The following is a 26,903-nucleotide window of genomic DNA, read 5'->3' on the forward strand; positions in this document are numbered from 1 at the left end:
GTTTTCAATCAGGTAGAATGTTTTGTAAAGTGTATGATGTGAAGAGGCTAGGCCTATCTGAACCTTGGATRCTGTCTCATCTCTTGTTAGAGGTAGCTATACAAATTTTTCTTTTTCTATTTGTTGAATAGCTTTTATGACCTCTGGACTGCCCTTCCTTTCCCCCTCCATCTTGGCAGAAARCAAGGAAGCAGCTACAAAGTAACAGCACAAACGTCTAATTCCAGAAATGGAAGCTGTTATTTGGATGTAACTGGAAGCAGTGCTATTTGTCCTTGGTTAAAGATTGATTTTGTGTCCCTAATGAAAACACTGGGATAAAGAATCGTGCTGATTTGGGTGGTCAGCAGCTGGAATGAAGGGCTTACTAGGTACATGGTCTGTGAGGTGAAGGAGAGAGGAGGAGCTGAAAATGAGCATCTTTGTTTAAAATACATCTGCTTCTTTTCCACGGCCACATTTTTCAAGTGAAAAAGGTATCAGAGTCTTTTAGAGTTGCAAGCTGGAGGAAGCTGTGCCTGCTGCAAGCAGTAAATGAGTTACTTAATGGGAAGAATGTTTGCAAAGCCTGGAGAGAAATAACAGCTGCTTTTTTAAGTGAAAAAAAAACCCCAACCCTATAACATTTCAAAACTGTAGCAAGATCGGGGATCTTTTTTTTAAAGGCCTGGATGAAAGGAAATTAGTAATGTGTAGGGGGTGCTGAGTGGCCCAGGCACCTCACCTGTTTTATTCCTAGCTGCAGAGGGAATTCAAAGTTTGACACCAGATGTAAAGCAAACCCAGAGCCACATGAACTACTAGCCAGCTTCCTTCAGCAACATTAATTTACAGTCTCATGAGAGAACACTTTGGTTTGCTGCCAGCTTTGACTTCAAGCAGAATTGTAGGAGGACGGAGCAGAGCAGGCAGTGGTCCYTTTCAGGCCACGGCATCTGGGCACTGGAGCAGACAGCCCCGGCTCCTGGCCGGGCTCCGATGCAAACATTACAGAGCACGTCTGTGCCCCAGCTCCCTGCTGAAAGGCTGCATTAATTATCCTGCAGCTCCAGGGCTCTGCTCYGCCTGCCTGCTCTATTACAGGGTGCTGGCATCTTTACGCTGTGGAAGTGGGCTTGCCAAAACTCGCGGCTGAGCGTGGCTGACGTGTCTGGCATCGCTGGGCCCTGCCAGCCCGTTCCTTGCGTGTTTGCTGGGAGGAGGATGGTGGAGGTGGTGCAGGCCGGGAAGGGGAGCTGTTTAGCCAAAGCCTCCTTGGTTTGCCATTTGCAGTGGTGAGGGTGGTAAGGCGCTGGAACAGGCTGCCTAGAGAAGATGTGGATATCCCATTCCTGGAAGTCTTTGAGGCCAAGGGCTGTGTGCAACCTGATCAAGTGGAAGGTCCCTGCCCGTTGCAGGGGTGTGGACTAGATGATCTTTGAATGTCCCAAGCCTACCCAAACCATTCCACRATTCTGTGAAAGGCTGTGCAGTTTGAATGCTAAGCATCCATGCTTGGATGGTAAGAGGTGTGTGCTGTCACACTAGTGACTTAGAGGGTTGAACCCAGAAGARAGTAAGAGGCTTTTTGATGAGTGACTAGTTTTCAGGGGTTTTTTTGAGTGAACTTTTAGTAAATCGGGGACGATTATTTCCACTGCAGCAGTAATGTTGCATCTAGTTTTTTGTCTTTTTTAGTGCTGAACACAGCATTTCCCCCTTTCACAATTTCTGACGTAGTTGCTCGAAAAGAGACAAAGAWTAAGGGTCTATCAAAGCTGTTGCCAACCCAGTGTGTGGACTGCATGCATTGACTTTTTACGTGTTTGCGTCAGATATGCTTATCAGTTCATAAGGTTGATTATTGTGGGTGAGTGGAACAACAAATCCAATTTTGGGATTCATGATACTTGACTAATGGAGTGTTTTTTGAAAGATTATGAAGTAGTTCTGTGGCATGGATTTATATAATTGCATTACACAAAGTGCTTCTCCGGTGTAAGCTCTCCCCTGCTGGGTCATGTTGACCAAATGTTTTTCCTACTACGGTAAAAACATTTCTTCCAACAGGGCTTTGTGGTGAGTGGGTATGGTGGATTGACCCTGGCTGGATGCCAGGTGCCCACCAAAGCYRCTCTAYCATTCCCCTCGTCAGCTAGACATCGGAGAAAAAAATACAGTGAAGGGTTCCTGGCTTGAGATAAGGGCAGGTGGAAATTGCTCATCAATTACCATCATGCAAAACAGACCTTACTTGGGGAAATTAGTTTAATTTATCACCAATCAAACAGGTTGATAAGAAGAAATAAAACCAAACCTTAAAAACAATTTTCCCCCAACCTCTCCCTTCTTCCTGGGCTCAGCTTCACTCCTGATTTTCTATACCTTCTCCCCCAAGGGCAGCATAGAGGGATTGAAACTGGGAATTGTAGTGAGTTATCACACATTGTCTCTTTCACTTTCTCCTCCTCAGGGGGAGGACACTCTTCCCTTACTCCAGCATGGGATCCCTTCCACAAACTTCTTCAGTGTGGGTCCTTCCCAGGAACTGCAATTCTTCATGACCTATTCCAGCATGGGTCCCTTCCATGGGGTGTGGTCAGGAACAGGCTGCTCCAGCATGACTTCCCCCAGAGGGTCACAAGCCTTTCCAGCAAACCTCGAGGACTCCTTTCTCCACGGTACTGCAGGTCCTGCCAGGAGTCTGCCCCAGCAGGGCTTCCCATGGGGTCACAGCCTCCTTTGTGCATCCACTGCTCTGGCATAGGGTYCTCCATGGGCTGCGGGGGAATCTCAGCTCTGGCAGCTGGAGCTCCTCCTGTCCCTCCTTCTGCACTGACCTCGGTGTCTGCAGGGCTGTTTCTCTCACAAATTCTCACTCCTCTTTCCAGCTGCAATTGTGTGGTTTTCCTCCCTTCCCTTCTTTAGTAAGTTATCCCAGAGGTGGTGCCACCGCTGCTGATGGGCTCAGCCTTGGCCAGCAGTGTGTCCATCCTGGAGCCAGTGGGCATTGGCTCTAATGGACATGGGGGAAGCTTCTGGCAGCTTCTCACATAAACACCCCTGTAGCCCCTCCACTACCAAAACCTTGCCATACAAACCCAATACAATTGGATAAAGCCTGTTTGTGCCATTCTAACTGGAGGGTGCTGGATCAGGTGTCATTTATCCCCCTACAGCCCCTTAGCATGGTCTGTGGCTGCTTTTTTTGACAGAAATGTGTTTCTCCACCTCTGTGGTCGGCAACTCCAGAGACCTTCATGGTGCTTATGCTCACAGTAGCACAGTCTGAACCATGCACACTGGACATTACTGTCAATAATGYACGAGCACTGCCATCCACATCTATTGCACCTTTCCTCCCAAAGGGTCTCTTGTGTTACCAGAGGAGCAAGAAACATAATATTTTAGAAGTCACAAGTAGGAAAGGGAAAGTTTACTTACTGGATATATGAGGGATCAGCAGACTTTTCAGAGTGGGAGTGTCCAGGTGGGGAGGATTTAAACAGGCACAAAAGTCAAGAATATCATTAACTAGGGCATTGGACAGCATCTCTGACCACATAGGCAGAGAAGTGCCTGTAGCTTATCAGGTGGGCAAAGAAAGGGGAGGAAGCTCTTTTTCCATCTCATCTCCAAATAAATAGATTGGCTGGCTTTTGTCTCTGTCACCTGTGGCTTTATACAGGCTTTGCATCAGCCTTGTCTGTTGGAATTGCACATTTCCAGCTGTACAACAAGGACCTTGTTTGAGAACAAATTTTCACAACCATCAAGGTATTGCATTCCCACTAATGTGGTTGTGCTTGTAGTAAGAGCTCTGGAGGGCAAATGCAGAAGAGGGCAGGCTGATACGTTTCTCCAGGATATCCAACAGGCAACTCAGTACATTTAAAATGAGTTGCATAGGACAGTACCAGAACAGGTATCCCCATCAGAGAGGAAGAGACATCTTCTAGTTGAACCAGTCCAGAAACACTTTTCAGTATATGGCAGAATAGCAAGGAATGTGTCTGCACCCTCAGAAGTCTTTAAAAAAAATGGATACTCATATTTTTAAACTGACACATATTTATCCCTTTGAGATTTTAGAACACTTTCAGTACTTCTGCTCAGTTGTAGTGGGGAGMAGTGAACTACAGCCTGTGATGGAGGAGCAGCTTCAAGAGCTGCTTTGTTGTTTGTCCATCRGTGCAAGTCAGTTTCTTGCAGAGCACAAATCTTGCCTCCATGGTCTTTTGCCCTGAGTAAAATGTCCTCAGAGGCAGTTCTTGATACCAGAAAGTTGGTTGCAAGCAGAGGGCTAGGTCCTCCTKGGATCAGGTGTTATGTGAAACTTAAATGCCACACAGCTGGTACCCAGCCATCCATAGCAGAATGAACTTCACATTCTACCACTTGCAGACSCCCATTAAATAATTAATAACTGTGGAGAACAAAAGCAGGAGCTATAGGTGCTCCAGGATGGAGACCCTGATGCCGCAGAGGGACGGCAGCACTCTGCTACTTGTGCAGCTTCAGTGGAGACGTAGTGCTTGAAACCACTCAGGAATGTTTTGAGAAGAGAGCTTTCTGGTTTTGGCCCAGCGAAAATTCGTTTTTTTTAGGGTGTTCCTACTTAATTTTCAGACAGCCAAAGCCCACCTTAGTTGTCAGGTCTAATGTTCATTTTGTCTTTATCCAAACCTGTTCTGTTCTCCCCATCTGCTCACTGTGCTTGGTTCCAGTGGTAAGGTAAGCATTTAATTATGGGTGCTAATCTGTTAGATTTTTAGAAAAATTGGAGTCATGTGACTGGGCAGAAAGAGGAGAATCACTGAACTCATTTACCTCTTTTTGTTGAACTCTCTGTGGAAACTTAATCCCATCTTCCATTGTTAGGTTTTAGGCAGAAAAAAAAGGCAGCGCTGGAGTGCTTTCCCCCACCTCCTTGTCTTCTTTTTTCAYAAAATAATGGCAGAGAGAAATGGTAGTACTCACCCTACTGCAATGTGATTTACTTACCTTCTGCCTTGTGCAGGATTCAGTGACCTTGCTCTCTGCTGGACAGTGAAATCCCAGAGTCCAGAGTCCAAGCATTGCCTTCTGTTGCTGTTGCTGCTTCTTTCAGTTTCAGGCTGACTTCTGCCACCTTCTCTCTCTTCATGGACACAGACAGAGGGKTGGTTGTTTTGCCTGAATTGTGCTTGAAAAGCATTAAACTTATAATTTCAGGCACTCACCAGAAGTGCATCCATGACAGCACAGTGCTCACACTTGGCTGCAAAACCCACTCAAGAAGCTGGGTAAATTCTTAGAGCAGTTAAATACTCATTACCTGAACACATTTAGCTGTGTTCTACCTGAGCTAAAGCCACGGAAGGTAAGAGGCACCCACTGCRAATCAAGGGCCAGCTAATGTGAGTCTGTAAGAAGGAAAGTACCTAAACACTTTTTAGAGATTGGTCATAACTGTAAAAAACCTTCAGAAGCAACAAATTTCTTTTGCTCTAGTTGAAACTTACTAATATGCATTTCCAGCTCCTGTCTGCAAGAATGAAAAGCAGTTTTAGCAAATAAATAGAAGAGCCTTGCTGCAGTTCCCACAAGACATCAAATGAAGGGGGGAGCAGAAAGGGTGACACCGTTCTTGGGTCCCAAAGCACAGGCCACACCTGTGGCTGTGTTTCACACAGCAGCAGCAGCTCAAACCTGAGCCACTGCATCTTCATGAACAAGGCTGGTGAGTAGTGGGTGGTACTAAGCAGAATAGGTGAGCAGAACTATCAGGAAGGAAATGCTGTGCATCATTTATGGGATTACACTCAAAATATTTCAGTAGKTTTTTATCGACAAATCCTGAACAATGCAAATGCAAAGCAAGTATCTCACAGTGTGCTTTTATTATTTTTTCACAATATAAACTAGACAGACATGGAAAGTTTAATGGCAGCATGTTCTTATAACATTTTAAAGACAAAAAGAACAACATAATCATGTTAAATGATGATAAACTGACAAACTACATTACCATACATACATCATCCAAAGGTACTGGATAAACAATATCTGCTTATGTACATTTATGCTGGTGATAATTAAAATTCAAATATTCAGAAGAAAAAGAAAAAAACCGCTATTTAAATTATAAAAATATATAGTTTTTGTGTGGAACTCTTAATGCTGTATTACTTTTTGAAGATAATTTCATTGTGTGATGAAGCTGCATTAACTTAGTATAGAAGTGTGATTTAAACCAAATACAGATTAAATTAGCTCTTTTGTCTTCCTTGTATTTAGCCTCATTGGAAAGAGAGATAGGAATGAAAAATAAAGCTGGGCTTTTGCAATGAGAAAGAATTTTCATATCCATAAATTAAAATATGTGTAATTTTTTCATGTAGTACTGAGCCATAAACTCATAATAGAAATGAATAATTTTGCTAGTTTGTTCAGARATGGAGAGAGGAAAAAGAAGAAAGGCTTTAAACATGCTACTTCACTACACTTTTAATCAACAGGACCTCTAGGTTTGTGGAGTGGAGTGCAGGTGCACAGCTAAGCAGTGTCATGCTCCAGGGTCAAAGCATGCAGCCCAAGCTCTYGCTGCCTCAGCCGGGGAGACTGCGTGGCCTGGGGGGACTGGGACTGTGTTCTTTGAACTGCATCAACTTCGTGTTGCCTTTGCACATCTGGTTGCAGGCTTCTTTTTTTTTTTCATAATTGTTCCTTCTTAGTGCAAACCTACTCAGGCTATACAATCCCCAATCACAACAGCAAACTGATGAACTTTCAAGGATTTGATAAATTTGTAATAATTTACAAATAATATTGTAATCGCAAATTTTTAGTCATCGTAGCCRTGTAGCACACACATTTGTAGCTGCTTTGAGTTAACAGTTATTTTCAGACCACCTTGGGTGAACTCCTGCAACATGAAAATGAAGATTTTCTTACATACCAATGTCATTCTCCATATCTTCCAGCTGCCTTCCTCATCTATGCATTCTCTGCTACCTCGACAGCCCCATTAGTCCTTTGGTGGATCCAGTGCTTGTTCCATTAAGAAATGTCCTCTGTATCTCCTTTAATACTTGCAGAATTTTTTAAATCTATTCTTACGTTATTGATTTATAACAGATCTCAGGTGTACTTACAGATTATTTTTCAGAAGCAAAATATTTTTCTTCTTTATTTTCTTAAAAAACGGAGCGAAAAAGAATTGAGGACACCTAAATTTAATTTAGCAAAATCCGTTTTTTCTCTTCAATGCTATGCATTTGCTGTTCTAAAAAAGACTGCCTACAGCATTAACAAAGTTCTATAGTAAAAAATAATTGTGGGGTCTCTGTAAGCTTTCTCTGCCCTCATATCATCCTTTTTCAATGGAAAGGATGAAAGACAAACAAATTCCAGGTAACACTCATTTTTAACCAGGGAGATATTTCAGTGATCTCTCTGTTTCCCTCCACTTCTTGACCWCTTCCTTCCTTTTTGACCTCTGGTTCTCCACACTTAAACACTTCAGAAGTGTCCCTCCTTTTAATTTTCCTTTTACAATTTGGATATGGTGGGAGTGGTCAGATGTCTGTACACACATAGTAACAGAGGATGGGTTTTCACTGAAGCATAGCCTTTGAGCATGGAAGTCTGTGAGGCATTTTGTGGAGAAAAAGATCTTACATGGAAATGTAATGAATAGTAGGAAAGACAGGAATTATTGCAAAAGAAATGCAGGAGTGAGAAGAGAGGATTTTATTGAAGAAGTTCAAGCTTTTATATACATTCAATGTTTCTAATACGTTTTCTTAATAAATGTATTATCAACTATCATTATACCTAATGCAGCCACAATACTGTACTATTCTGCAGTCAGGATGGGAAAATTCCATCAGCTCTTTAATAAAATAAAATCATCAACAGTCATCATGACTCTTCTTTTTGCCTGGTACTAACAAATACACTGGGAAGTCCAGTGAGTAGACACAACAGAACACAAAATCCTCAGTATTTATTTAATTGTGTATCATGTGTCGTCTTCATATTATTTCTAAAGCAGCTTTAAGAAACTTTAGCCATTGGAAGGTATTAAAAACAAAAACCCCATTCAAATTATCCTGGTATTATAGCAGCACTAGAATTGGTATTTTTACTACTTTTGACAATGTAAACTTTTAATAAAATAAATGATATTGAAACAATTTGAGGTCTAATCATTCATAAACTTTAATGGGCATATGGGCACAAAYTGAAACGAAGACGAGATTGTGAAATGAAACATTAGCTCAATATCAGCCAATTCCAATTGTGCAATTGGCTGCAGACAAATTTAACTTGTAAGCTGAGAAAAAAAACAAAGCCCACACTCAATCCACAATACTCTTCAGTTCCTTTGATTTGGAATATTTTTCATACAAGCCCTGTATGAGTATGCCCACTTCTGGCAGAAGCACTCTGAAAGCACTGCAGGTACTTTTTGTTTGATTTTTGTGGGATTTTTTCTTTTCCTTTAATCAACCATAATTCACATTTTTGTGTTCTTAGAAATATTTCCTTTCTACATTTCTATAAAATTAAGTAATTTCAAATCTGAAATGTAAGCTCACTCCATCTTTGCTCATACAAAGTGTAGGTGCCACGACTAAATAGCAGTAAAAATGCTGAGATGTACAACTCTTAAAAAAAAAACAACCAAACATAAAAGCAGCTTTGAAGACACAACATCAACTACAGCCTTAACATTGAACGTATTACATTCCCGAGTTACTGGAGATATTTTGCATATAATGCCACAAAGTTATTCAGCTGAAATCTTGAGGTTGGAGCTACAGTTTATTCACCGTATGTTTTTCACCCCTCGAGCACTTATGCATTGTACGGTACATTTTATCCAGAGCTTGGCAATMTTTCCTTTTATATCTGGATGTCCATTTACCCACAAATCCCAGATTTCAAAAGTTTCATAGAAAAAATAGAAGCGCAGGACTTAGAACATTTGAAGCTGGACATTTCCATGCCTCAGAGCAGCCCCTGGGACTCGACATTTCAGAGCCTTCAGTTTCCAGGTGACTCCTGGCCCCCGTCGAGCTCACGGAAAGCCCCGCTTTAAAAGGCATTGACACATCTGGTTTCAGAACACAGGTCTGTTTATAAAACTCTRTTAGGTACTCTGCATTCATTTGACTTGCGTTGCATTTTGTAACACGAGCAGATGACTTCACACCTCCCACTCCCCCTTCTCCTTCACCCTATTTTCACTTGAGATGACAGTAGGCACCTGCACAAGCAAGGTGTCAAAGAGTCTCTGTCCAGAGAGGATTTTAAGTTTCTTCATTATCTTTTCTTCTGTAGACAGTCCTAGGAAATTATTAGCATGAAATTATTTTGAGGGTGAGGGGCAGGATGATATATCTCACTTTCCTGTTACTAAAATGAACTTGATTTTGGTGTCCAGTTTGATAAACAAGGATAGTCAGAGCTAATCTGTAACTTAGCTGAGGTCTGCTTTTTGCCTAATAAAATTAAGATCTTTTTCAACTTTCAGGGATTTAGAAACCACATCTAATTGGTTTCAAACCCCCGGAGGAACTCTGTAAGTAAGCAGGATTAGTTGCAGATATGAGCCCACTAAAGTGGGACATAGGTCAGGTCTTCAGACTCCAGCTCTGCTCTGTTGAAGCAGGCACTTAAGGTCTCCTGATGTTTCTGTGTCAGTAGCCACAAAAAACATTTTGCTGCTGAGAAAATCATTGGAACAGCAATTTCCTGYGAGCCCCAAAGATTTAACTTCACACTTCTATTAAAAAAAAAAAGTTGACATGTATTGTGTGGGTATTGTGATCATGATGTGATGGCACAGCTGATAACTTGAAAACTCATGTTTAAAAGGCGTAGGCAACCATATTTCCAACTGTTCTCCTGTGGGGATAGACGAGTGTCCTTCAAGAAGTTTCTGTCTTGACTCCACGTATGTACCATGTTGAATTGTTCACTACATCAGTTCTTGCCAGCAGGACAGGGTGAGAACTTTGTTCATGCTGACCTTGTCTTTCAGATCCCTCCTGGAAAATGCTAGGAAAACCAACACAATTTGGCAGGCTTTAGCAGCTCAAGTAACTGCCCTTGTAAGTGTAAGCAGGTAGGTCTTTGTCAGTATGTTCACTCTTCGGAGATAAAATAATCCAGCCAGCGGCATTAATTAAAAAAAGAACGTAAAATACTCTGGGGCTCATTAAAGTTAAGAATAACAACATGATGTGATGACAGATACAACTTGCTGAGGTTCTGAAAATAGCAGGTTAAAATGTAAATATCTTTTAATAAATAATTTTCCGGCAATGTAAAAATAAATGATATTTCCTTTGGCAGTAATAGCTGATTTAATCTTTTGCTGGGAAGTTGCTTTGCTCATAAAATATCATTGTGCTACAGAAAAAAAAATATTATTTTGTTGTTTTGAAAGACTTTTGTAATCCACAATAAACTGGGTGACTCTACTTATGTCCAAGATAAGCGCCAAGAGTGATGCAAGCTCCCACCAGAACCAGACTCAGGATAGTCTTCAGAGAGATCCAGGAGAAATCGAACAAAGGCCTCATACTGTTGCCATACAACTCCACAAAGGCATCCTAGAAAGGGAAATAATGAGAAAAGGAATATTAGAGTTGCAATTACTGTTTTTTTGGGGTGGGGAAATGAAGGCAACTTCTTCACCCTCAACAGACACGCAACAATCCCGCTGGCACAAGAAGACCACACTAACCTACAGAAACAGTGACTTTGGATGTCTCGTTTTTGTGCTTAAAAAGAAGTTCTCCTGCCCATTTCTTTACAAATAYTGCTGTAATTACTTATGGTCATGACTTCTGCTCTAGGTCTGTCCAATCTGACAGAAAAGACAGAAGCAGCATTTTAAAATATAAGTTACTACTATCTTGGCTCCTGAATGTTGTCTATATAAAAATACACAAAGGAAGTAGATGAACTTTCATTCTCCAAATCTTTCATTTCCCCTGGCCACGGGACATCTGTATTGCAGGTCAACTTCACTGAAAACAAGGCAGTATTTATTTGGTTCCTTTGGGATGGGTTCAGAAGACTTTGTGTAGTGGCCACAGATGTTTCTTCTATATGAACTGGAGGTGTTAGGGCTGTGTTACACCTAGAATTATCTTTCACAACTGTCACCAGAAAAGGTKATGCCGTGGTCCTGTGCTCCAGGAAAATCTGGTGGTGCACGTAGGCACCAAATGGAAAGGCTGCTTAAGTCRCAAAGAAAGTTTTTGTGACTCATAAATACAATGGCATTTGACTGGGCTGGTGATTGGATTGGTGATACTCTGCACGTAGTGCCTTTCTTTCAGGCTGCAATTCCCAACAAGCATGACACTTCAGAGCATTCCTGAGAGACAGATAAATCACATTTACGGCACCAAAGTAGTAAATAGCCAAGCTGAATGATTTTAAAAATGTGACAAAACTGATAGCATCATTTACGGCAATTGTTTTACTGTGCAGCCAATTAAGGTCTGCTCCCAAACTACTGAAATAAATCCATGAAGCAACTATCTAACATGATGGTTTCTGTCTCTACTTTTATTACCCTAGATCTCCCATTTTTGGTAGAAGTTAACATTCTCTATTACTGTTTAGTGTCCTTAGCTGTTTTGTAGTGTTATTATGCTAGAAGGTAATCTGCCTTCTAAAAATGCATATATTCTTATACTATACAGCAGGAATTTAGGAGAGATTGCATCGATGTAAACCTTTCAACCAAGTTAATAATAATCAAATTCTGTAGTTAAATTAGCTYCCCTCATCAGACATCTCTAGTTATTGCCAGCATAGGAGTGTTTGTGGTTTTACCACGAGAGGGCGTGTAAGGTTTTTTTTAATATTTTGACTTCTATTGACTGGACACTGAGCGAGATTCAAATAAATAGATACTTCTAAAATATGTCACTGCATTAAGTAATATTAGTGCACGTTGTAGGTCAGAGTGGATGTAAGAAGGTATGACTCGGGAACAGAACAGCCACAGGCTTTGGCCAACTGAGTGATGTGAAAACACATCTGCCTCTTGCTATTTCTCAATGCTTGTTCCTCTAGGCAATCATTTTCCAACTTGGGTTTCCAAAGGTATACTCTTAAGTGAAAGCAGCTTAACCTTTTGCAGAGAGGATGGAATGTTTTAATGCAAACTCTTCATTTCAGAGAGAAATTGGCAACTTTTGCTTAGCTGCCTGTTTCTTGACACAGATATTTGCAAATTCTGGCCTTAATATTCTGCTGTGCTGTTGCAGAGCTGAAAAAGCACACTCAGTTTGCTGTGCAGCTCTTTGGAAAGCTGCTTTTATTTCTCCTTAAGGCTATGAAGTAACACAATATCCTGAAATGTTACAGACTGGGCTAAATCCCGTTGTCGCCAGTAGAGACTCACTGACTTCTTCGGGAGCCTTGTCTATATTGGGAGTTCAAGATCAGGCTTTATAAAAATACAACAAGGGTAAAGTTCAACACTTGGTGATATTGTCATGGGTGGAAAAGAGAGGAAATGAAAAAAAAAAAAAACCCCTCATGGAAATGCAAGTCATGTGAAAACATTTTAACATTGAAGTTTTCATGGTTTCTTTCTTTGGGGAAGGTCTCACTTCTGTATATTCATGACAGTTGATACACACAYAGTATCAATATCAAAATAAGCATATTTTGTGCCTCCCTTCCATCCCAGTTCAGGAACATTCCTCCCATTCTCTGTGAGACCATTTCCAATGATTCCATAGAGCTTCTGGTATTGAGTATGGAGATGGACAGAGTRGAACAGTAAAACTTGGATGCAAGACAAAAACATGGTATAACCTATGGCTCAGAAGAGGAATGYTAACAAAAAATGTGCAGCATGCAGTACTTTTTTGTCCGAGATTATTACAACAATAACATGAACCCAACCTAATGGTGTCTGCACTATATATTACAAGTAGCTCTTTATGATCGTTCCCCCTCCCCTTCTCAAACATCCTGATTAGGCCTATTTCCGAAGCTTGTTTGAACAGCCTGTCACTATTTGTTTAAGTTTCAAACCTGTTTTAAATAAACACATGTCCATTTTATGTACTAAAACAAGGGGGGGTGGGAGGAGGGAAGTACGACCCGTTGCTGAAAACTATTTTAGCACAAAGAGAACCCTAAACAGAACCWTAACTGTTTCATAAAGTTTTGTCTTCTGTAAGCCCATGTATTTGTCACCGGATTTTTGTCGCCTAAACTGCTCTGTTTAAAATAAGAGAATCTCAGCTAAAATAAATAAGATTAGGAAAATCGTTTGAAACACTCGATGTCCTTTGAAAAGCACTCTTTGTAATGAAAGCAAGGGTCCCCTTGGCAAATAGACCGAGGCAAGTTCTGGCTTGGTCAACCTTTCTGAAAGTCTTACACAACTGGAAAGAAAATAGTTGCAGACCTCGCTTTTAAGACCTTCAAAATTTAATGGGAAGTTATATCCKGGATGTAAAATTATATCAGGGCTGTTAAAAATTATATGGAAAAGAACTCTTCATTCGCTCTGAAAGTTTTTAAAAAGTCATTTCTTAAGAAGCTTTTATTAAGTCAAATCAGTCCGTTGCTGGCTTACTGTGCAGCTTCGTGTCGACTGTTTCTGTGAAGCAAGTAAGGTGGCAGTGGGGAGGGGAAAGATGCTCTTCCTAAGCTCCTCTTAGGCACCAAAGCACCTGAGATGCCTGCTCCACCTACCTGGAAGGACAGGGGGATTGCCCCGAGGGCACCCCTTAMTGCCTTCTTGCCTGCTGAACTATATATAGGGAGGACAGAACACATTCATGGCCAGAGTTCCTGGGATTTGCAGGGAGTCCAGGACAGAAGTGGAGTTTGTCACTCTGGGCGGATTAGGAGGCGTAACAGCACACTGAGTCAGTGCAGACTCAAAACAAAGAGATCACACTATCCCACTCTTCCGCTGGCCCAAATTCGGCAGCTCTGATCCAAGAAACAAMTGTCATCTTTAATTACATGGGCATTCTTTGCTTGTGGAACGAGCCAAGTTTGCTCAGCCTTGGTCCCTTTGCAGCTCAGCCGGCACCCCGGCCCGGGAGGCGAGGCACAGCTCCTTGGGCACAGAGCAGGATGTACTGCCCACGGCTGAGCCCGGAGAAGCATTACGGATCTGACGGTTCCTTACTGAAAATGTGAGGGAAAAGGCAGTTTCTGCTGGGCATTTCTGACTGAGGGGGCGGCAGGGAGAGCAAAGATGAGGAAGTAAACGCTTCCTTTTTCTACCTGAATCAAACAGCTGGTAAGGAAGTGACTTTATTTCCCTCGTTATCATTGGGTTGGCAGGATATCCTCTTGAGCCACATTGTATTGAATGAAGAGCCAGGGAGACTTCCATTTTACTGAACGGGAATTGCCTCGCAGCTATTCCACGCTGCCCTCTCYGCGACTCCAAAACAAACAAACAAACACACACCAGCTCCCGGCTTTTGAAGAAACTCGCACAGGTCTGAACAAAGCCACTTTGCCACCCAGCACGGGGCAGGAGAGGGAATGGCACACACTCTGATGCCAAGGTTTAGCAGCTGAATGACTTTTCTCTCACCCCTGCCTCCACACGAATTACATAAATTCTCATAAAAGCTTTTGTTCCCTCATGGTAACTCGTTTCAGAAAGAGTTTGGGGAGGGAGGGAGGGAGGGAGGGGGTGGACAGAGCTGGTTAAATCGTCCCATGTTTTCTATGCAGTGAAACCTCATTAAAATGTCATCTTGCTGCTAACGAGAAAAGTTCTTGGAACACAAAAAATAGACGAATGTGTAGCTGTTCTTTTCTCAAAGCGTTTATGGGTCTTTCACGCAAGCCTAAGTCGTGAGTACATGCAAATAAGGACAGCTCAGCCAGGGCTGTGCTGTGCCGAGGTGTGGCGTTTCACAAGGTCCGTATCTTTAGAGAGGCCGATATCTTTTTACACCTGGGAGTGCCCACATGCTGGTAGTCCTGCCAGGTGCACWTTATCAAATTATAATGGGAAGGAAAAGAAGGTGTCACCACACAAGCCCTGCTGACCATGGAAAAAGAACCTGATGGGGGAGTGGCTTTGACACGTGACACCCTGAACCAATTCCCACCTGTTGGTTTGTTTGTTTTTTCTTTTTTTCTTTTTTCTTTCCCCTCTCCATCTTTCTTTGTGGTAGAAATGGGTCTATTTTGGGAACATGGTTTAGTGGTGAACACGGTGGTGCTTGGTTAAGGGTCGGATTCAATGATGTTGGAGATCTTGTCCAACCTCCTATGATTCTGTTTTGAATTCTCTATTGCTGCAAGGCTTGACACAGTCTGTAGCTGATCTGTTAGATGCTGGCTGCATATACTTTTGTTTCTCCAGTGGTATCTGAAGTTTCTGACTTCAGACAAAGCTGGTTTTCATTACAGTAGTCTTGCCTAACTTCTTTGTTCCTAGTCCTTATTATCTTGCATCGGTGCGCCTGTGATCYTTGGGGTGCATCTTGCAGGTCCTGGTCCTGCCAGGCTCTCCCTGTAAGGCCGTGTGAATTGGCATCAGTGGAAATATTGTTTGCATGACTGACTAAATGTGTCACTCAGATGGAGACATCTAAGGAGCAAGGAATGACGCTGGCTAGGTTTGCTCATGAAAAGTGATGAATATGCTTAAGAATATATAAATGTGCATGGTTATAGTAATGGACACAACCAGTCCTCCTGTCCATGCTCTTTCTGAAAGAGTGACCCTGCTGGCAGGCAGATTTCCTCCACACCCTTGCGAGATGAAGGGTAAATCCAAGCTTTGAGGAATAGTCGAGCCACATCTTTAAACACAGGATCTGTAAGGTGTTGATCATTCAGCTTGGATGGAAACCCATCCTGTGTTCAGACTGGGCCACATTCTTGTCAAACCAAGTCAGCATGAGAACTGTTTCAGTAATTTAGTCTTGGCGTYTCTACTTAATTCATTTAGACGTGGTTCTGCAATATGCAAAAGCCCAGACCTCGTGGAGGCTGCCTCATTCCTTATTCCTGGAAAGGGCCACACTATAAAATGAGGTATTTCTGGCATCAGGATAACAGCTGTAATGTCACTGCAGCAGCTAGCTGGTGGGGTTCGATGGGTGCCACTTCTGAGGGAGCACTATTAGCAATTATGAAAAAAAGAACGTGAGAAGGCCTTYTGGACAAAATACTGTGTTCAAACAACACAGTCAAAACTGCTCTATTTGATCCTTCACAAATTTTCTCTTCAGATCTTTTGTAGGCTGATAACCCTTCTYAAATAATATGCTGGTTTATTTATTTTATTTTCCAAAGATACCTTGCTTAAATAAAGTGCTAGAAACTGTTCTACTTAGAAAACAAATGTGTCCCTACATATGAATCTCAGTTGCACTGAGACCCACTCAGTTTTAGGCCATATTCTCCAATTTATCAAACCTGTTCTAGAGAGTTTACATACAAGAGTAAATTTAGTGATACCCATTTGTGGATTTGTGAATCACTTTGAAGGAGAGAATGTGTCGCAGAGCTGCTGGGGAGATTCATCTCTCCCTGTAGCATTGTTCTTATACCTGCACCTTCTGAGAAGAGGCCAGATGCATAAAGACCCCTGTCAAATCTTCAGAATGACTTTAAAAAAAAAAGACAAAATGGGCTTGAATGAAAATGCAGGCCTGTTTTTCTCCAAATCTTGCTTAAATACTCCATCTTGCCTAAATTCTCTGTCTTGCTTATAACTGGCTTTTCCCCTTATATTGCAAATAGCCCAGCTAACTTAAGAGTGCAGCTTTGAAGATTTGTCTATGGCGGGTGCAGCCTTGACAGCACAGGGAAATGTGAACGCATCCCCCATTTCATTCCCTGCCTGCTCCAGATGCCCGTGCTGCTCTTGGGATGCCGCAGAAGGGTTAAATCGTGTAACCGCCTGGGAAATGGGAAACGAAAATAGCTGCTTGTAGAAGTGCTCAGAGTGCTGTGGCACCGTGTTTGACCTCAAGGYCACAGAGGATTTCATTAAACAAGCGCATCCAGCAGTGTCGGGCTCAAGGCACAGGTATGAGCGGAGGCAGAGAGAGGACAGCAAGGTGGCAAAGCCATCGGCCTGGGGAGGGACCTGCTCAGGGTGGCCTGGGCCAGAAGGGGCTGAGTGCACGTGTGAACCAGACAGTGCAATCCAGCTGGTCTGAGCAGGTTGTCCCTTCGACTGCACCACGAGGGACCAGTCACGCGTTTTTCTGCTGCTTGTTTTAACATCCCTCAGGGAYATGCTCCCTCCCATGTTTGTTGTTTCAACACTCAGTTCTGATCCAAACCCCTTTGGCTTGACAAACTCATGCTCAGCATTGAGCAAGAGTAGCACAGAGCTGGAGTGGTGGCCTGGGTGTTCCATGGTGCTCCATGGTGCTCCGGCAGCAACAGGCCATGCCGAAGTGCCACCCATTCCTCRTGGGACTTGAGGCAGGCACTCGTTTTTTTTTCTAAATCTTGTGACAAGCAACTGATTTACAGGGCTGGTGAGACAGCACAGCCAACATTACACTRAAGTAACCTCATGATAGCTCTGCAATTTAATGAGTAAGTGCAAAAAAAGTCTATGCTGTAAACTTCAGTGGACAGTTACATTTCTACCACCAGCCACCTGGAAAATACAAATTTGCCCATGTATTTTCTTTGGCAGCCTACACCTCATTAGCGGCTCAGACCATTTCTGCTCACCTGGAAAAGCCTTATTTGAGGCAGAGAAGAGGCAGCATTTTTTAGTCATTGCTGTCTCTTGCCATTTCCCAAATCAGCCCTCCCACCAGGAACTGTGGGAGGCAGACAGGTCCCGGCAGTCTGATGGAATGCTGCAAATTCTCCCTTCCAATGTGGTGCATGTGAGAATGGGGCCTCTTGGTGTCTTACTCCATGTTTGTATCCATTCACAACTAAGTGATAATGGGAAATTAAAATGAGGGGAAGTTCCAGGTCTGCATCTGCTCAGAAGAGATTGTTTTTAATTGTGCCTCCCCCTCAGTTTTTGTTCTTTCTGTCCTGTTCATCACTTGTGCAAAAACATGAAACCTGGGAGAGAAATGAAGGGTGAAGGAGCAGGGAAAGGAATGAGCAGGGTCTGTGTACACTGAGGCAAGTAGAAATTTGGGCAAAATGACCTGTCTAAGTGGGACAGGGGAAAACTGTGGTCAAAAGAGCTGAACATTTAAGCCCGGATGGCTTTATGCATTGCCTTGCCTTATGGATGGGGGCTTTGTAGGTTAAGGTGGTCTGGTAAATATTCMATTTTTGGGTTCATCCAGAAAGTCCTTTGGCAAATGTTATCACATAAGAGCTAACAGGGACCACATGAAAAAAAAAAAGACCTGTAAGAGTGTAAGAATACAAACCAAGTCACAAACAGACAAAATGACTTAGTTTACTTATTCAAAACAGCTCAAATTCATTTGCATACACAGTTGTAATTCATTAACTATGACCATTAGATTTATTTAAATGCCACACTGCAAAACCAAAATATGAAGACTTAATAAAAGGCAAACCATCTCTGCCTCTCGACCTCCAAAATCAACACCAAAACATATAACAGGCATTCTGCAGGAGAATTGGGATCTTCTCCCATTCAAAAGCAAGTATCACTGGGAAACTGGAAAACAACACACCTCCTATCAATATATATACATTCATTCTTCTGTAGCAAGAAATAATGTCTTGGTGAGACAAGGAAGGACACAAATTCAGTGTGATTCCTTTTAGCAGGAAGCTTTAAAATGGATAGACACTGGTAGCAGGAGAAAAATTGCTATTATTTAAATATTTCAGGGGCTTTGCTGGTATCACTGTGCTGCCCATATTCCTCGATGGAAACATGGCTTGCACCAGCTGCAGGAGTCTGCCAGCATGGTTGAAGTACCTCCCAAACGATGTGAGTTACACTGGCAGAAGGACTCCTCTCTGCTCTAAGTCTACATAAGTCTACATAGTGGGGAAGGGAATCATGCCAAAATAGTTATCTTTGTAGGCTAGGGATGTGATTTTTTCCCCATGAGATAGTTGTGCTGGCCAGACTTTGTCATGTAGACCCTAGGAACTTTTATTTGCAAAATAAGACTGTAATTTATTTTAACCAGATGTTCGGCACTGATCTGCGTCTGTGCATTCAGAGCACACTCCAAGTRATTTTTACTGTGAGACACGTATACCTTAGACACTGGTAAGATTTTAAAAATATGATGYTAAAACTTTAAGACTGTGGTGGACTTTCCTTTCCTTTTGTTGGGAATGGGTAGTTCCCAATGAAGTAAGCTGGTGTTCTGGGTGTWGAGTTTTGCTCCTTTCAATCAGATCCCCTACAGGTCCTGTATGGCAAAAGTCTCAGCTCTCCCAGGTATCAGAAATTCACATCAATTGCTGGAGCAAGTCATGCAGTTCCTTACAACCTAATGGTTGCTGGGAGAATAGAGTGAGAGCTGAAATGACCTAGGATCTCTCTTTTCTCAGTAAAAAGCAGGAGGTACGAGTGCCAGTGCTCTGAACAAACAGATCCCTCTTTGTTTTCTTTCATGCCTGGTGTTCTTGAGAGGAGGCAGGGGCTGGTTCTGCTACAGGACAGTGATCATCAGAGTGGTCACGTAGCTGTCACTGGAGCCYGATGTACCGACCACTATCAACAAGTTACGTGCACACATCCTTGGGAACAGCTGAAACACAGCTTAGCCTGCATTCCTATGGCCAGTCATTCAAAACAGAAACTAAAGGATTTAGCTAACTGCTGCTTTTTTTTTTTTTTTTTTTTTTTCTTCCCCAAAAGCCTGCATGTCCTTGCAGATCATTCACAAAGGGCTGCACATTTATATTTCCTGTTGACATCCTTTGAAAGGGAGAATGCCAATGGAAATTGGATCTTTTAATCAACAATTTTTGTGGACAGCATGTCAGATGAAAATTCATAAGGATTTGAATCTATCGTTGTGACCTTGAACTAAGAGAACAAGGAAGGAGAACRCTGTTAACTAAGGCAGGAAAGATTGGTAATTACTTCATGTGTTGGTGTTCCCAAGCGAAAAGAAATTTCATGCAAAATTTCAGATACTCACAGGAAGGAACATAAAACAAAATCAGGACTGTCAGCCAAGAAAAAATAAGAAAGCATTACCTATGAAATAAGCCTTTCTAAAATTAGTAAGACCCCACAGATCAGAAACTGCGGATCAAAAGTCCTTCCTAAATGTTGTAATTTATTTTTTCAATACTTCTAAGTGCAGGTGGGAGCACACAGCAGAGTGCAGCTCTACAGAGTGGAAGAGAGAGCTCACCTTGCACTCATCAAGCCACCTCAGGAGCAGGGACAGGATGCAAACACGTGGGTATATTAGAATTGTACTCCAGGCAGGCTAAATATTCCTGCTGTGAAACTAGCACAGCCACTGTGCAGAGGCAGCCCCAGAATCTCTGTGCAGAGCTGCGCTCTGCCGTGTAGATGTGCCCTGAGGCACTACCGGAAAAAAATGACGGATCCTGCCTCTGCTTACGGAATTGCCTTCCCTGTAGAGCAATGTGACTCCTGTGCCAGCAGCTGCTCTCTTGCCCAGTCACTTCAACGTAGCCTCAAGAATTTCATTAACGCATTAATCTGCAATTAAAGAGCTGCCCTTGCTCAAGAGCCARAGGAAGTGATTACAAGGGCTGAGGAATTCATATGTGGTGGAAGGAGAGGCACTAGAGCTGGGAGTAGGTACAATCATCTAGAGGGTGACCACAAGTAACTCGTGTGTGCAACCACCTCCCACATCCGTCCCTCTTCGGGTGATGTCCCATGCGTGTCCCCACGTTCTCTTCCTTGGAGTTCTGCCATTGCTGCCAGAAGGCTTCTTCTTCCCCTAGATCTTCCATCACAGCCATCTGCTGCTTCTACTCCTAAGTGGGAAGGCACAAGGATGGTTTCAACGGGCTTTGCATCAATAGGGGCTTTCTGCCACAGTGGTAACTCTCAGCTGGCAATTTATGGCTGGAATCCAATGTATAAGTGACATTACCCCACCCAGGAGCTGCCTTCAAACCTCCTATAATTAACTGTTGCTGCTATAAGTTGAGACAAACCCAGGAAATCACATGCAAAATTATGTCTGATTTGCTATCTAATCATCTTCTATCTAGGTTCTTATACCACACACATTGCTGTGGTATCTGAGCATCTTGGTGCCTGGATGCAAGTCAGATAAACCCTTTTCAAGCTAGCTAAGCTGCAGTCCTGACACTTCTACACTCTTTTGCAGCCAACTCTTCTGCTACAAGAAAACTGCGAAGAAGCTTCTTCAAAGATTTGCTGAATGTACCAGCTTCTCCTGTCTTCCTTTCCCAGATAATGTAAGGTTGGGAAATTTGCCAAGCATCACGCTAAACTGAAAGAGACATTCAAATTGCAGTGAGTGCATAAGCCAAGGGAGTCCAACCTGCCAGAATGTTATTGCAGTGTTCTCAAGAAGTTCTCAGCATTAAGACTTCATTTTGTTGTGTGCCTGTCTGTCTGCTTAGGAGATGCTCCACTGGAGACCAGAAAGTCTCTGCTTCTTCAATATTAAATACAAGTGTCTTAGCCAGCTACAAACCATTTGTTAGCTTCAAACTTTTGAGTCAGTTTTGTTTCTTTTTCTTTTAAGATTRGAGGTGTTTGATCCTGCGGTTACCATCACTTGAAACAGAACTTCTGCTTTCAAGAAGATTTTAGATATACCCTTTTCTGACGACTGTACAATCGAAGCAAGAAYACGGACGGGGACCACCAGTCAAAAAGGTGATGAAAAGAATCTGTACTATTTCTGGATGAGAAATATTAGATATGGGTTTGATTGATTTAAGAACAAATGAGGGAAGAGAAAAGTTCAGGACTTCCTCCCCCAAGGAGGAACCATTTATACTGATATCAAAGTGTATTCTGACTCATTAACTGAAATACGTTGTGTTGGTGGGAGACAGTTATATCAGCAAGATTTTGTCTACAGAAGGGTTTACACTCACATAATTTATATCCATAAAAAAGTCAGATGCATCAGCAACATGAGCACACAGTAGAGTGCAAAGCAGGCACGGAGCATTGGACAAAATTTGCAGACAATATTTTTGGCTATTTTACATATCTGTGTTGTAAAAGTTCTTGTATGTTCATAATGAGAGCAGTTAAAATACAAAGAACATCAACCTCAATCTAGAGCAACACAACCACCAAGAAACTAAAAGAAAACCAAAGCACTTTCCTTTTTTAGGCCATTTACTCCCACAGCTTTAGCCATAGAGTTGGGTGGAGGGTGATGAGGGAAAGAAGCTGAAATGAGCCAGTAATCACAGCATTAAGTTGATTTGACTATTAGAAAGCTTTAATTTCAATGCTCCCCATGGGGTTTCTGGTATTTATTTCCTTATTTACTTCTTGAGCCTATTTAATACTTTGACCTGAATGAAGTAGAATTTGTATAAGCAAGATGATTAAAGGTTCAAATTAGTTAAAGATGAAACAAATCTATTGATTCATTAACGGCCAGTGTTCTCAGTGTCACCAGTGATGCTATCATATATTAAACTCTTAATATGCTTGAAGAAAAAAGACATTTTCAGCACAGGTAATAGATGGCTTCTGATTGGAAAAAAATACACTGCTGCTTTGCATCCTTTTGCCTAATGTTTTCTGTCCCATCCAAATGGCCCTTCTACATATATAGGAACCATGCAAGGGTCAGTGAGTCTCTTCTCACGCCTACCTGTATGTTGGTTTTAGTCTTACTTTGTCATCTATGTTCACTGCCAAGTTGTACCTCTTAACTTGCACTCCTTTCATACACTGGGTTTTTTATTTGCTTTGTTCATGTACTCACTTTCCCTCTGTGTGTGTTTCTTCAGCCATTTCTTGTGTGATTCCTTCTTCCTCTGGCTGTTTAACCTTACTTCCTTCATTACTTCTCTTTTCACTATTCACTTTCAGGCATTCAGCGCTGCCTTGCAGAGTTTCCACAAAGCATTTGTCCATACACAAGTTAYGCCTTTCCTTGATGGGATATTGCTTATTCCTGTCTATGGAGCAGAAGTTAGCGGAGACAAATACRTGGTTGTCATCGTGCCAGCTAATCGTGCTTGAGCCGTGGTCCCAGCAGGTTTTAACTGCAGCTGGCTGCCACAACGCTGAGCGTAGCCTAGGTGGATGTAATTGCCAAGTCACTGCAGGCATGGTGCCAAAGGGACTCTTCAAGGTTGTGCTGTGACACAGCGGTAGCCTGCAGTGAAGACTAGCCCTGCCTAGTACTCGGCGATAGCCCAAGACCCAGTCAGTGTCGAATGAACCCACGCCAAGGTGGTGTTCCTCTAGRAGCAAGCAGGGCTCGGGTAGGAAGGTTTAAAACAAGGCTCAGTACAAACACCAGTTGTGTYAGGTTTGCTGTGAAGCCAACACAAAACCATGCCCAGAAAGCGGGATACCTGGGCACTGCACAGCTGCAGACCTGCACACAGAAACCTCCTATGTGGAAGGCGCAGCACACCTGTGTGATTTATCAAGGAGCTGGTAGTGGCTGAGCCATATAAGAAGTTCTCTAAAGGCTTTCACACTCCCAGGAGGAGGAGCAGCTCATAAAGCTGTGTTTATTACTTCACCTCTGGCCAATTTTTAAGGGTAGATTTAGGAGGAGTTCCTCTTTGTTGAATTTGTTGCATGTTAAAATCCATACTTATGTCACGGAGGTTAAAGAAAACAAAAAGAGCATCACCTCAAAGAGGTGAAAGTTTGATCCCTGAACTGCYATTAATTAGGTTTCTGGTACACCTAAGCATGAGTACTTAGTGAGGTAGCTACAATCAGTTTGTGATTAATACTCGAGTGCAGATTAGTTTCTTCCTTCTGTCTGTCACTTTTCCAAGATAGTTTTGCRTCAAGTGTTAAGGAAATTGCTCTTCTAATTTGTGTGCCTCCTGATCTGTTTGGCCAAGCTTAGGGGAGTAGCCCAAGTCCCTATTACCACAATTCTGTTAACAATTCTTTTGAGTTCAACAATGCTCATTCTGTTTCCTTTTCTTAAGCTGGATATTAGCAACAAAGACCTGCTAATGTCTTTACTTTTCAAAAGTWGTAAAAATGCTTTCGAATTTCTAGTTTAGCATTTATTTATTTKTCTTCAGAGATTCAGTTGCATAGCCCTTCCCACTTAAAGTTCAGCTAAATAATGTTATCCTTCTATACAGCAGTACTTCCTCTGCCTCCACGGCCTAGTCTGTCTTTCCTGAACAGTTTGTAGGTAGATAATTACATTGTTCCACTACATTTCCCTACCACSCATTGCTATTAAAATCATCCTCCATGGCAAAATACTCTGATTGCCCCTTTGCTTTTAAGCTTRTTACGTTTGTGTAAATAGTTACGCTGTTCTGCTCCTTTTTCTGATACCTTCCCAGTCTTCCTGAATTCCCTTTTATACATTTACCAAAATTACGACTCTCCGATGGTCGCAATTGGCATYCTGTTCTCTCAATTCACAAGACGCTGCCATATATACAGATGTCTTTAATAGACATATCTGACTAATATGTTCCCCAGACGCTTGTAACTTCTGGCTTATTTGCAGGATCTACTTCTGTTCTGGTCCTCTCCATTTTCCAGGCTCTCCTTTACTTAGTTACTGTACTCTCTATCTAACAAACTGAAACACCTCCTTGCACAGTCTGTTCTGGCCACACTGAGAACTGGCACAGACCTCGCTGCTTCATCAGACTTGCATATGAGACTGGGAAGAGTTGAGTCAAAGCCATTTGCCCTGTCTTGGACCCAGAGTTTTCTGTCTAGCCAAATGAAATTTCTCTACTTATTGGTCGGAAAAGCTCATCCAGTGCCTCATGGTATCCACTGTTTTGGCTGAAATTAAGAACCTTGCTGACTGAACGTGAGCCACAACCATGTTTCTGGGAACAACGGGGGGTATTTGTCTCTCCAGTCTCATTCTGAYCGGTGGCAAAAGCCATCTTTAGTTGCAAAGAGTTGCCCTGTCTTCCACAGAAGGGTGATCTGACCCTCCACTCTGCAGCCATTGGGAGACTGGCTTCTTAGAGCAAAGCCTTGGCCAGCTYGTGCCTGAGAGCCACCTTTCCCCTCCCAGATGACCTTTCAGCTTCTGAGTTTTCTCAATTTGTTACAGCCATTTGTGGGACTTCAGAACATTTGAAAGTAAAGAAGCAGAAGCTGTGTCAGATCAAGGGTCCTTAAGGTAAGATATTTTAACCAGTTCCATAGTCAAAATAAAGAGTTACTGTCTTTTTATCTACTTGCTTAAGTGTTAATAAAATATTTGGGTTTAATAAAATATTTGGGTTTAATAAAATATTTGGGTTTTGGCTGGGCAAACAACTGTCAGTACTGTATAGCCCATGAGAGTTCCTCCTCATTGTCACTGTAATGTATCCCACTCCCCTCAATCTTCAAAAAATAAGCTTTCAAGTTAGATTCCTAAACACATGAGTATACGCCTGAGTAGACTGAGTTTTGCAGTGGCGACCTCCTGCCTTGGTTGTGTGAAGTCAGGCAGGTGCCAAATATTGAAAGTCTTGGGTTGAGAAATACACTACAAAGCTACAGTTTGGATGGGGACAGAAGAAATCAGTTAAATTCCTCATCCCATTCCTAAAATTTTAATATTAAGCATTAATAATCATTGCATTGATAACAATTTAATTAAAGTTGTTGGGATTTAAGAAATCTTTTCTGAAAACAAGGCTTGAATTCTCTGCACTCTATTTGACAGGGATCAGAGTAGAGCAATAAGACCATAAGAACACAGAAAACTTTTCAATAGAGAGGGCACTGGAACAAGCCATTTGGGTGTGTAACCATTTAATTGAACAAGGAATGAATGAGTGACAAGGAGAGAGAACGTGCAGATGGAGATTCAGCACTACTGCTTCTCACCATGCAAGAAATAGAGGGATTTCAATAACATAAGGAAGGACAGAAAATTCAAAGCTGGTAAGAGAGTGTACTTGTGCATGCCATCCTCAATTAGACCATTTTATTACATGAAGTATTTAAATTGGATAATTGCTACAGAATACTGAGATATGGGTTTACCATGCTTCAAAGAATAACTAAATATTTCTATAGTAAACAAAACAATTGACAGTCCAAAATAATAGCATAGTAGTAATAATAAYAGTGGTGGGGACAATAATAACAGTAATAATACTTATTATTATTATAATAATAAGTATAATGGAAGGCTTTTGTTTTTAGGATTAAATCAATCTCTGATTTTTGGGATTAGTGCGAGATCTTCAAAAGGGCTATGCAGGACAGGGGGAAGGATGGGAGATGATATTATCCTAAATCCATCTCTTGTGGCATTTCTTTGCCTTCATCTGAGGCAGGTGGTGCCCAGCACAGGCACAGACTCAGCCTGTGCTAGATTAATAATGATTTTGATAAAGATGGACAATTTTGTAATAATTATGTACCAGCTGAGTGGGGGATTTTTGTGCCCTTCTGTGTTTACAAAGACTTCCTTCTATTTTTTTCATGTTCATCTAATAAAAAGGCTTTGATTGAGACAAAATCCATGGATTCCTAAAGTAAGATGTGTATAGAAATTTGGGGGGAAAAAGAGCAATATAGTACTTTTAACTTAAGAAAAAATTAGAGTTTGTCTTTTTATCTGGAAAAATAATGGGACTATTTAATATTTTAAAAAATGCTGTAAGTTAAATACAAGGCCTAATAAAAGATTGAGAGAAGAAGTTCAGACCAGATTTTTAAAATGAGCAAGTTCTTTAATCTTTAAGTGAACGTTTCATAAASTATTCAATGGAAACTAAAAAATAAACAGAACAAAACTTAGATTTTTGTATCCAAATGGAAGGAATAATAACTCACCATACAAGGACAGAAACATAAAGGGAAGAAGCTTTAT

The 26,903-nt window shown here is 41.9% G+C and overlaps 1 protein-coding gene and 1 long non-coding RNA gene across 3 annotated transcripts in view; one reads left to right on the plus strand and one right to left on the minus strand.

The window, feature by feature from the left end:
• Window positions 1–5,850: 5,850 nt before the first annotated feature.
• BCL2 (BCL2 apoptosis regulator) overlaps window positions 5,851–26,903 on the minus strand; it is a 97,233-nt gene continuing 76,180 nt past the window's right edge. The window contains exon 2 of the mRNA XM_057373133.1: window positions 5,851–10,586. Coding sequence (XP_057229116.1) covers window positions 10,452–10,586 — 135 coding nt within the window. The 3' untranslated portion in view covers window positions 5,851–10,451. The remainder of the gene's footprint in view (window positions 10,587–26,903) is intronic.
• The window catches only part of LOC130577634 (uncharacterized), a 12,517-nt gene continuing 6,777 nt past the window's right edge, over window positions 21,164–26,903 (plus strand). For both annotated transcript variants that reach the window (XR_008965790.1, XR_008965791.1), the window contains exons 1-3: window positions 21,164–21,336; window positions 21,630–21,763; window positions 25,143–25,211. This is a non-coding gene — a long non-coding RNA (uncharacterized LOC130577634). The remainder of the gene's footprint in view (window positions 21,337–21,629; window positions 21,764–25,142; window positions 25,212–26,903) is intronic.

Source organism: Malurus melanocephalus, unplaced genomic scaffold, assembly GCF_030028575.1.
Source record: "Malurus melanocephalus ecotype Western Australia unplaced genomic scaffold, MMel_1.1 scaffold_187, whole genome shotgun sequence".
Lineage (NCBI taxonomy): Eukaryota > Metazoa > Chordata > Aves > Passeriformes > Maluridae > Malurus > Malurus melanocephalus.